General features: G+C 37.5%; 1 protein-coding gene across 9 annotated transcripts in view; it reads right to left on the reverse strand.

Moving 5' to 3' along the window:
• Window positions 1-3,944: 3,944 nt before the first annotated feature.
• ADNP (activity dependent neuroprotector homeobox) overlaps window positions 3,945-12,209 on the reverse strand; it is a 33,052-nt gene continuing 24,787 nt past the window's right edge. For all 9 annotated transcript variants that reach the window (XM_075516858.1, XM_075516856.1, XM_075516853.1 and 6 more), the window contains 3 exons: window positions 11,790-11,902; window positions 10,195-10,287; window positions 3,945-8,209 (listed from right to left, as the gene is read on the reverse strand). In XM_075516858.1, coding sequence (XP_075372973.1) covers window positions 5,069-8,209; window positions 10,195-10,287; window positions 11,790-11,902 — 3,347 coding nt within the window. In that variant the 3' untranslated portion in view covers window positions 3,945-5,068. The remainder of the gene's footprint in view (window positions 8,210-10,194; window positions 10,288-11,789; window positions 11,903-12,209) is intronic.

Consider the following 12,209-nt stretch of genomic DNA (forward strand, 5'->3'; position numbering starts at 1 on the left):
CCTTTGGATGTGCAATTTTGTAATGCAGATGCCATTTAGCCAGGACCAGGAGTAGCATTGTTCATCTCTGCACCTGTAGGTTTTTTTTTTTTTTTTGACTGCAAAATAGGTCTAGGGAAACAAAAAGCACCCAGTTCTCTGAATAAGGAACATTAGGAAGAGAAGGTTACATACTTTTCAGATGATTGGCTTTGCATACAGTACAATACGGAGAAATTAGAAATAAATACTCTTGTTTTAAAAATACCTGTGGAAAAAGTCAAGATGGAGGACCAAATGCAAATGCTGTAAAGGGGGAAGAAAAAAAGCTTATGGTGAAAGTAAAGCTACATGGCTTTGAGTAACCATGGAGACCAATGGTTTTCTGATGCAGAAATAAATGAACTCAACCTTTTCATATTTATTAGTGGGACTGATGATGAAAGATAAAGTTGAATTAAAATATAAAGCAACAGAAGACAAACCTAGTCAATGTCTCTGCCCCTGCAATGCAGGTTATTGTGATGGATTATTATGAATGAGCTGGTATGACAGAGAGGCAAATTAGTTATGAAAGGAATGAAATACTCTTAGTTATACCAACCCGTTTATCCAAGTATCAGCTTATTAACAGAAATGGAGACAGTACACACAACATATTCCTGAAATCTTTTGGTTCTGATAAAAATTGAAATAAACTTGCTTTAATACCATAGCAGTGTATGAAAGATATGTATTACAAAATGGCAAACTGTTTACTGTAACTGTATTAGTGGATATTTGAAACTTACTAATTTCTTGGTGGCAAGAATGGTAGAATTTTCCTAGAAAAACACTGCATGAATATTCAGGTTTCTGTCTTGAAAATAGGTGTCAAAAGGTCAAATATTAATTGGCAAGTTCTCGCTACAGAAATTTTACTGCTGACAGAGGATGGCAGCATTAAATGTCACTTGAACTTTCAGTAAGATTAAGAGCTTATGAAATAAAACTTCAATGCAGATATTTCTGCAACATCATGTGAAAGGTTTTGATTGAGTAGAAATCCTAGTGTCGATAAAGGGTTAAGTCAGAATACCCAAAGGCAAATGCTGAGATCAAGTGTGACTTTAGTGCCTGATGCACTGGATAGAAAACTAGGAGTTTAGCAAAAGCTGTCCGTCCGTCCGTCCCTGCTGCAAAATAACTGTTTAGTGTGGAGGAAAGCTTATTGGCTGTAAGGATGCTTCAAGGAGTGAGGGGGAGGGGATGGAGGGAGAGGAGTGTACTAGAACAGGAAAAGTGTACTTGTTGAACTACTACATCTCAGCTGCAGGTCAGTGCAATGAACAATGCTTCAAAATAACAGTTATTACAAGCCCATATGAACACTCATAGAAATAAAGTGTCATATAAAATGCAACTGCCCTTAACAATCTCAGACTGCCCTTGCCACTGTCAGGTATTGTCAAAAGTCAAATTATAGGTCACACCGTCTCTGAAAGTTTTTGTGGTACAAAGCTGTCTTGTGTCTAGAAACAATGTGTATGCTAATAACCTCCTACTTCATTCTCAACTGTTACAACCTTTAGATTTCAGATAGCATATTTAAGATGGAAAACACACTTTGCTTTGCTGCAGTTCAGGTAAACTGGTGGAAACAAATTCTTTAGAGAAGAGTCTTCGTGGTCTTTCTGCACTGTTGTGCTGACCAAAGCCTGGAGAGACTAGTGTTTGCAAAGTCTCCCACTGAAGAGAGCAGAAGAATTTGTGTCAGCTTGAGCTGGCTACTCTTCAAGCACAGCTGGCATGTTTCTAGAGTTCTGCTATAGAACTTCAGTAATGTATGTAAAAATTGGATAACTTCCATCTCATACAGTTATAGTGGTGTGATAAGTTAAGATTACACACACTGGGTTTAAGGTTCCTCCAGTTTTATTGGGCCATTTACCTCTTCTGCTTTTTTACTTCCTCAAAAACTTGTGGTTAGCCTCAAATCTAGACGGAATTCTTGCCTAGGCTAAAATCCAGATTTGAAGAGTAACTTGTTTGAAATACTGGAAAGTTTATGCCACAACTTAAAACAACCACCCCCAATCCTTCTTGATATTCCTGGTAAAACAGACTAGTTTTGTGCAAGACCTTTAATTTAATCACTATACAAAATGGTACTTCCCATCTGTAATTTTCTGGCAAATGAAGCATTCCTAGAGTTCAGATTTCATAGTCTGACTATTCATGGACTACAAACAGGAGCTCAGAATTTGGAAATTTGCCAAACTATAGAGTGCACTCATATTAAATTAACCCTGCCAGGTATTGAGACAAACGATGCAGATTCATAAGATGATACCCCATTTTTTATTTCATTACTTAACAGCTAAAGGCCATTGTACTACAACTAAACTGTTGGGTTTGGGGGTTTTATGGTGGTGGGGTTTTTTTTTTTAGTTTTTAAAACATGTATTTGAAAAATCCCTTAAAGCCTAGATGAAATGACACAAAACAAATTCTGAAATGTCTTAAGTTTTCAGTCAGCATCCTCATGTGAAATAGAGCAGCCTACAGCAGGAGAAAGGAACATAACCAAGTTTTCTTAGCAAGGAATAACTTTTCTAGGACTTCGAGTGCCTGGTTTTGTTGGGAAAAAGATTACCAACCCATTGACATCTATAAGCTGTAGTTAACAAACTCTCAGCTGATATACTGAGAAGTTATTTTCAATGAAATAGTTTGGAAAGCCTGGTAACAAAATGAGTTGAGGCTCAAGTTTTTTTCTAAGGCAGAGAAACACAAGGGGCTCTCTTGCTGATGCAGATGTCCAAAGTATTTTTCCTGTATTGTTCTTAAAGCATATCTTCTGCCACTTGAGTGCATAATTGACAGCCAGTCCAACTTCCACTCCTCTCAGTTAAAAAAGCAGAATGAAAGTATGTATCCCTTCAGTGAAGGGGGAAAGGAAGAACAAGACAAATCTAAACCATCTTCATCTAAAGGTAACTGTTTTCAGTCATCACTTCACACACATTATTAGTTCAACAAAACCCAGAAATGCTCATTCCAAAGAGCGTCAGCAGCACAAGTTAGTTGCCAAACATGAGAGCATAAGCATATTCTCATCTTTGGCTTATATAGTGGCTTGTTCGTTATACTAGTGGAACGTACAGTCGTACCTACCCAAGACTGCTATAGAGATATCAAAATGTTTTCTCAAGATTGCTGTGAAATGGTTTTGCTGTTTAAAATGTTGAAGAGCACAGAACTACTTCCTCCTTTACAACGTTAATGAAAATTTCACAGGGCAATTTAGTTCTTTTAAAGTATAAAGAAGTAGGTACTCTGATATTTATTAGACATATAGCTAAATCCAACTCACTGCTCTATAGTTTTGTTTTCATCACAATTAGATTCCCTTCAGTAAATTATTAACTCGATGAGGCTTTGGTTATGCAGCTGTCTGTTGTATTGCACACTTGCCCAAATGCAGGACTGGATTGACCAAACCAATCACAAATTTTAACAAACTGATTTTTTTTTTTTAGTATTCAAATTACTTTTTTTCCAAAGCCAAAACAAGTCTGTAGCTTGCAAGGCATGCTCCTTCATGTTTAAATGGTAAGTACTCAAATACCTTCATTATCATTTACCCTCAGTACGTAGTGCTTCGGAGAGAGACATACTTCTAGGTAACTTTTTAATATGTGAAAGTGATCTCCATTCATGTAAGTACAAAGGGATGAAAAATGCAAGTAATTCATAGACCTTGTTTCTCCAGGATGCAGAACAAGCAAACCACTACAATCCTATTTATAAATTAGTGTTCTAGAATGCTAAATAGTAAAGACAAATTTAGCCAAAAAGTTAGTTCTGTAGGATTTTCAATATCCTTGAAGGAGATCTGTCTATTCAGTAAGAAAGTACTATACAGACATGCCCCAGCAGAGCTGTGGAGCACCAAAAAAAAAAAAAAAAGCATGTAGCAAGGTGGGATTTACCGAACAGGAATGTAGCACTTGCATGTAATAAAGCAAATATTTACATTAAGCACAATACAGCAATTTATTTAGATGCTTAAATGAAGAATACAAAGGGAAATAAAGATCACAAAATTATACATACTACAACAGTGTGTCATATATTAGATGGTATAAATGAATACAACACCTTGTTGGTGTTAACTAAAGATAAAACTAAATATTCAAAACACAGCACTTTTGTTTCAGTGTGCTGCTTCAACACAATACACTTTTATACAGATCTAAAAGGTGTCAAAATTAGTAGCTGCAAATTTGTTTCTTGCATGTGATTTTTCTTTTTTAGCTTAAAAGATTTCAGAAAATGGCTCTGAAATACATTTGTCATCAGTTGTAATGTCAAGGATATTCAGAACAAGAAAATTCTATAATACAATAGAGTCCAGATATATTTTTTTAATGTTGCTGGCCTCTGTTTTGAGATTGTACAAGGTTATGTGCAAAAACTAAGTTTGTCAAAATTCATACTATAGCAGTTTCAAGCTTTTGCTAGGTAAACTAGATACAGCATTTATTACACAGCAGGGCAACACTAAAAAAGAGAAACAAATCTATGATGGGTACACAAGAACAATTTCATAAGCTTCACTTGAATAGGTCTAAAAGACTGTACAAATATACATTTCAACTATTCAGAATGATACATGAAAAAAATCAATTTCCCCATAGTCTACTATACATGTTGAACTGGTAGCTTGTATGGTTGGCCCTACACTACCATGTGAAAAAGGGTAATGTTTAAAAAGACATACAACTGAACATGTACAAGAGTGAAATAAATGTTGAAAATGCAGATAAAATAAACCTCTGCTTTTCTCTGTGTGCATTCTGGAGCCACCAGCTTATCCGTTTTCACATTAAGTTACTGTGCTCATCCCAGCAGGTATTCTCAAGCAAGATTAGCCAACAGGATCCTTAAATAACCACTGGAATAACAGTGGCCACAACCACCACACGCCATGACCTAGCACTTGAAAGGCAGTACCAGTCAGAATTTAAGCTTAGCAGTCATACTGAAATGAAAGTGTTTAGACAGTTGTAGATTGGATATTACTGACACTTCTGAATCGAGCAGCTTACGCTTGCTGGCTACTCAGCTCCACACCAGTTAAGCTGCTATGCATTGGTTCTGCTACTCCATCAGTCACGCTGTCAAACTGATCTCCATCCTCACTGTCAATTGTGCTATTCTGCCACTCCATCTGCTGATTTGACAAGCTCTCCTCAATCTCTGATGCATTTTTCCATTGCGACTGGTCCTTAGACCAAAACTCTTCTACTTTTCCATAGGAACGATTCTTCCACTTTGACTGTTCTTCATCACTTTCAGATCCACCCCCTTTTGTCTCAACAGTCGGTTTACTGCTACCAGCATCTTCACTTTGGGAGGATTCATCTGTCCACACTTCTGGTTTTACTTCTGATGTATTATCTTCAAAATCAGAAACGTGCTGAGAACCAGGCCCACTTTCAGACTGTGAAGCTCCATCTTTCCATTCAACAGTATCATCTTGATCATCCTGATCACCTTCGCTATCTGAAACATCACCTACTAGTTTTGCTGGTTCTTCAGCAGAAATAATCTCTTCATATTTAGAGCTTTCCTCTTGTTTTTGATGAGACTTCTCTGGAGACTGTAATGTATTTTCTTCAATGATTTCCTTGGATATGCTGTCCTCTGGGTTCTCCACTATGCTATCAGAAGAGGTTTTCCCACCAACATCAGAAATACGCTGACCAAATGGACTACCGCTTTCATTGTATTCCTCTTCTATATTTTCATAGCTGTCTGAGGAACTTTCATTGTCTTTTTCCAAGTTTATTTTTTTATCAACAGTCTTACTAACATTGACTCTGGAATTCTTTTCATCATGGTTTTCAAACAGCCATTCAGCATCAAAATCCATTTCATGTTTAACCTTGTTTAACTCTTTCATATTGAAACCAAGCAGCACACCAGGTTTATATTTTTCACAATCTCTAACGCATTTCTTCCTTTTGTTACTAAAATGAGATGCAATATCAGATTTCCATAGCCACAAACTAGCAGCCAGCTTTTCAATCTCTCTCCTAGTGGGATATGGTTGCTTATTAAAATATTTTGTAAGAAATGTTTTCCTGGCTTCATAGGAATCATCTTCATGACCCTTGGGGTCCAATGCTAGAACTACAGGTTCTTCAGGCTTCTCCTCAAAGGCAGAGGGGGAGTCGTCATCATCCATTTTCCTTTTCTTCATTAGTGAGAATTCCATATGTTCATAAGTACGTTTTACAGGTGCTACAGCTGGAGACTGACTTAGCCGAGATGACGAAGTACCTTTGTCCTGGCCATTCTGAGTCTTCCCAACACCTCTGCAGTGAACAAGGTGCAGCGTTATAGTTGAGGCAGTCATGTTACTAGTATATACACCAAGGCAATGAATGCATTTGTAGGTTAGCTTTTTCTCAACTGGATGAACTGTCTGAATTACTTGATGCCTCTCCCGTAGATGATGTGCAAGTGCATCAGAGATGGGTCCTTTTAGGATTGAAAAGCAGAGAGGACAGAGAGTTTTCCCTACATCTTTTTTGTAGGGAACTGCTGCTTGTGGAGAACTTTTTACAGGTACATCAGACTTCTCCTGGATTTTCGGCTGTGGTTTTGGAGGAACTGGGGGAGTATTCTGAGCATGGTAAGCTACAGATTCAGCAGGAGCATCTCTCAGGTTATAGGTGGTTACAAGAAGATGTATATTTGTGTGACTACCCTGCTGCAATGTCAAATCAAAGGTTAGAGTGGAATCAGTTTTAGGTCCCATTTCTTCATCAACATGAACCATTCGCATATGAGCAGCCATCTTTTCAACATCATTGAAGGTTGAACGGCAATACGGACAAGACAGACCATGTATTAACATATGATTAAGCAATGTATCAGTGGGTAAATAGCGATTACAGTATAGACATTTGCTAGTGAAATTGTGTATTTTCATTATATAGTTAGCTACTGCAGGCACCTTTTCAGCCTTGTGCTCCTTTTCAAAGTGGACACTATACACATTTTCAGGAAACAGCTCATTACAGATTGTACAGATTTTCCACTTCTGTGTGGATGATGTGTTGACAGCGGAAGGACCTGTAGCAGCTACAGGAGATTTTGAGCCAGACTGACCTAATACTCTTGAAGCGGCCTGTGACTGAGATAATGACGTCTGTTTCAACTGAGCTGATGAAAGAGAAGATGAATTGGCAGACTGAAGAGAGTATCTTGCTGAGGCCTGTGATCTCTGTTCCCCTCCAAGAGTATAAGGCCTTCCATTTCCACTTGCTGAAAACTGTTTCATTGTTTGTGATTGTTGTGGAATAGAAACTGGTGCATTACCACTTAAGTTTAGCCTTCCTCCTGGCTGACCAACATAACTTGGTGGTACCGATTTGACTCCGTAATTGTTTTGTTGTAGGTGAACATTTGACATCATATTCACTCCTGCGGAATTTAATGTAGGCTTTGGTATAGTGAGTCTGTTCATCATCTGTTGTGACGAAAGGGATCGAACACTTCCAGGGGAAAGGGGACCCATCCTCTGAGGGAGTCCCATAGGCTTTTTATCCTGTGGTTTTGGAGCTATTAGCATCAAAGGTTTAGATCTCGGAACCACTACGTTAGTGTGACCTATCATTGCTGTTACCTGGTATCCTATACGTTCGTGGTCTTCGATAACATGCTGTACTAAAGCTTCGTATGATTTCGGCATGAAAAGGCATCTTTTGCAGTGAATACTACCCTCCTCTCGGGTACTGGAACTTAATGGAACTGCACCATTGAGCGACTTTTCACCTCCCTTTGCTACGTAAGGAGCAGCAACATGCTGAAAATGTTCCCTGTAAATGTGCTTTCTAACTATTTCATACAGAGGATCTCGGTAAGTGCACTTCTTACAGTAATAAACAGCTTGTTCTACACTGTCAGCCTGCTTAGGTTTAAGGCTATCATGTTTGTTTTTATCTTTAAAAGTGCTGATGCCTCCACTCGGTGTATTGGCATTTGGAGCATGAAATATTTTAATGTGCGTTTCCAAAGTCTTTTTGTCCGCATTGAAAGTACAGTAAGGACAATTAAGGAGAATCCTATTTTCAAAGTCTTCACTATGAACATTCCGGAAGTGGCTTTTGTACGCTGAAAAGAACTTCGAGGAAAATGGACATGCACTGCAGCAAAAGGGCTTTGTCCGATAGTCCTTAAAACAAAGAACAAAGCAGAAACTAGATATTGAAAAGCAGTTTTTAAGAAAAACAACATCCATGATCTTCTCTAAACAATAAAGTTTCTAAATAATAGTCTCAAGACCCACTGCAACAGTCTCAAGCCTTTAGATTGATTTCTTCTCTCCAATTTTTGGCCTGCAGATCAGGCCCTAGAAAGTTTATCATCTAAACATACATGTGATGTGGCGAGTGCCAATTTAGAGGTCCCTCAAGAGTTTAACCATAAACTCAGCATGCAAGGCTAAATCATAAGCAGTCTTTCTCCACCAGTCAAAAAAAAGCCTCATTCCCTGCAGCTGAGCTGCATGAAAAAGTTCACTGTAAGCTCATTTCTGGGGGGAAAAGGCAAGCATGACTGTTCGAGTAGAATAAGACTACATCCAGAAGATAGGTTACTTCCCATCAAAATCTGCCAAACATTTATAGATACAAGACGAATATATAACTTTAGCTCTTTCAGTGTCTTAATCCATTACAAACTTTAATATTAAAGATGCTCTTCAAAACTTAATTTTGGTGAACAAATGGATTTAAGCTTACCAAGTCATACACTAAGGCTACACAAGCCCTTAAAGCCACTTTTCCTTCTGATCAAAGCACAAACCTGATTTTTAAAACAATTCTGAATCAGAGAAAAAAAAAAGGTATTTGAAAATTCCACACTTGCAGTCTCCCTGCATCCTTTATCTTTGTTATATTTAACACATTGCCGATGCAGTTCTTGTCAACTGTTGTAACAGAAACTAAAGTTACCTTAGAGATAGCCACAAGCAATCTGACATTTCAGATGAGAAGACATGAAATTCAAACAGTTACTAACATTCATCATGAGTGTCAAAACAAGTCTTGTGCATCAAGCTACACACAGATCATTTGAAGTAACTGGAGAGTCGTACTCCCCCTCTGCCTAAGCAAGCAGGAATATATGCTTCTGTCCACCTTCTGAAACCTCAGACATCTGGTAGGCTGAAGACAAGATACAACAAAAACTAAACAAAAGCTGTCTCCTTTTATATTACAATTTTTATTCTGGAATTGACTAGAAAAAAGGACACCATCAGTGTATTTTATGGAACACAGTAATAAAGGGACATTTTTAGATTAACACTACACTAGGAATCCGTCATAATAGAGGTTCCCGTTTCCTGTAAGAGCAATACCTGATCTTTCAGATGCTAAGAGGGCTTATTTTGTAGAGAGATTTCTCACCTTCTCGCTGTTCTGTCAGTGCTGGTATTACTCTATATTGTACCATCAGTAAAGGCTGTTGCAATGCACATGACTCACCTTAAATGTGTTTAATCAGAATCAAGTATTATTTCCTCCCTCCACTTCTAGCTCAATTCAAATTTCCTTTATTATTGGCTCAGAAACATCTAAAAAGTAAGAATTCCAGTGCCACTTCATTCTGCTGTATAGAACTATATATGCCTAAACCAAATCTCCAACATAGTCAGATTATAAGAATCTTCAGATGTGGCAGACAGCTAACAGTTACAACAACAGTGGAGAGAACAGCAGTTAGATGTGTTCATTTAAACTTTTTCTGAAATGGTGAAAACAGATAATGAAACATTTAAGGAAAGGTAAAAAACTTATCACAAACTGCATAAAATTGTTGACCTTTTGACTGGAAGGATGTGAAATTGTGCTAAGCTTGAAAACAGATGGGCTCTTAATATGCAGTAGTCAAAGGGTGAGTAAGATTTCTTGACCAATCGTTCTCCAGTATTTGGCTATCCATACTACTAAGATGAAGACCAGGATTATTACTTAAAAAAAAAACCAAAAACAAAACCAAAAAACCACCACACACAGCTTTTTGTTGTCCCTTAAACCGATGACAAATGAAGATCAATGGGTAAAACTGCAGGAAAAGCTCTTGACATATTTATGAAATGCCCTTTAGTATGAACCATCTTCAGAATCAGATGTGTCAACATAAACTATTACCAACCTGATTTTTTGTAAGCGATGGGTCCCACAATCCTACATCTTCCCATGTAGTGTTTTTCAAATAAAAGTCATTAGGTTCAAACTGCTTAAAATCCTGGAGAAGGGGAAGACGGGAAGAGAGTACAGAGAATCAAAACCAAAGACCACCTGCTCCCTTAAGCAACTCTTGTAAGCATCCATGCAGTCCTCTCAAGTGCTGCTGGCAAACAGTAGATATTGTTAATTCAAGGAAGTGTGGGTATTTAAGATGCACCTCTTTGGAGGTGAAGAGTTGTGAACAGTCTCAATATCATAAAACACCTGAAGAACTATTTTCAATACTCATCCTCCTAATTAACCCAAGACTGTAATTACATACCTGCCCCATTTTCAAAGGCAGTCATGGAGAAAAGTGTTCCCGGGCTAGTGCTAAACATTTAAGATCATATAGATGCTTTACCATAACTCTGATCTTTGGTTTTTTGTTTGTTTGGGGTTTTTTTGGGGGGTGGGTGGGTGTTGTTTGTTTGATTGGTTTTGGGCATTTTTTTGTTAATTTAATTTCACACAGGAATTCAGATAAAAGTTTTAAAAGTTTGACTGCATGTATGATGTCCAAGAAGCCAAATTCCTATTAAAAAACCAATCTGATGAAGTACTTTGGCATTTCATCTCTGGCATATAAATCGGCAGCACATAAGGACTCAAAAACAGTGTTTCCACTGAAATCAATTCTGAAAGTAACATTGTCCCAGTTCAGAATTTTACCCATAAATATGATACTTGCTCCACAAATTTTCTAAGCAGGAAGGACTGGCGTTTCTTTCTCTTACACATCTCACTTAAATGCTCTTTAAAGAGACACTAACAGAAAAGCCAAAGCAAACAGGTCATAATTTGCTGAGTACCCTAAAGAGTTAAAGTGTGTGAATTGACAGTACAGAAGTTAGTGTTCAGGAGAGAAAGCTGCACTTTTGAGACAATAGTTATGAAGTTTGTCCAGAAGAGTAGCACAAATACCTTTCCCTTCTAGGAACTAACACAGGTACAGAAGTGATTCTTTAACTTGATGACCTACTGTTAGCACTGACAAACACTTCGTGAAAACCTCAGAACCATCGTCTGTCCCCCAAGAACATCCTATACTGCACCTAGTTCTCGCTTCATTCCTAAATGTTGTTAGAAAATGCTATTTTTAAGAATCCTACATAAACAAAAGACAACCTACATTCAATATATATCAAGTCAGTCACATATAGCCTGAAGTGTATCTTGTCTCCACTAAACTTTCTAAAAAGTGTTTACAGGTACATTTTTAGCTCAAGTTATTAAGTCAGTCCTACTTTGTGTAGAACTTAAAAAGCAATGCAGGGATAGCAATGCCTGAACAACAAGGCTCAAATGGAATCCCAGATTCATTCTCAGAAGCTGACGAGAACAGAGGAGTATGGTGTGGGAACAGGATATAGAGGATTCCTTCAAAATTCACAGTAAAAATTTAACATTTTGTGAAACAGGTCTTAAAAAAAAAAAGGTCATACACCAAAGACCTCACAGTCCCACTAACTTCGGAGCATTTTACCTCTAACTACAACACTTGGGAGGTATCATACTTACTTCTATATGTTCTTTACAGTATTCCAAACCAATGTCACTAAGTATTTTTTTCACAGTTTTCCGGGCCTTTCTTAAACTGCCAAGGTTGTTGACAGGAAGTTGGAACATAGTTTCTATTGAAAAAGAAAGTAAGAGAAAAGGTTTAAGTCAAACGTGTTTTGTCTGATAGAGTGTTGCACTTTCAATTATTAGTAATTTTCTGTCTCATTTTACCCATATAACTCAGTATCAGAGCTGTACCATTAACTAAGAAACTACCACATTTTCTGTCTGATTTGTTCTTAAATGAGGCTGGCCATAAAGCTAGATATTGACAAACTTAAGAAAGCACTTAAAAAAACAACAAACTGATGTAACAACTATTGCAGGAGTAATCAGCTGCATCTGGAAATAACTTTTTTTTAAAAAGTGTTTGTATTT

This window comes from Mycteria americana, chromosome 14 (genome assembly GCF_035582795.1).
Source record: "Mycteria americana isolate JAX WOST 10 ecotype Jacksonville Zoo and Gardens chromosome 14, USCA_MyAme_1.0, whole genome shotgun sequence".
NCBI classification, from domain to species: domain Eukaryota; kingdom Metazoa; phylum Chordata; class Aves; order Ciconiiformes; family Ciconiidae; genus Mycteria; species Mycteria americana.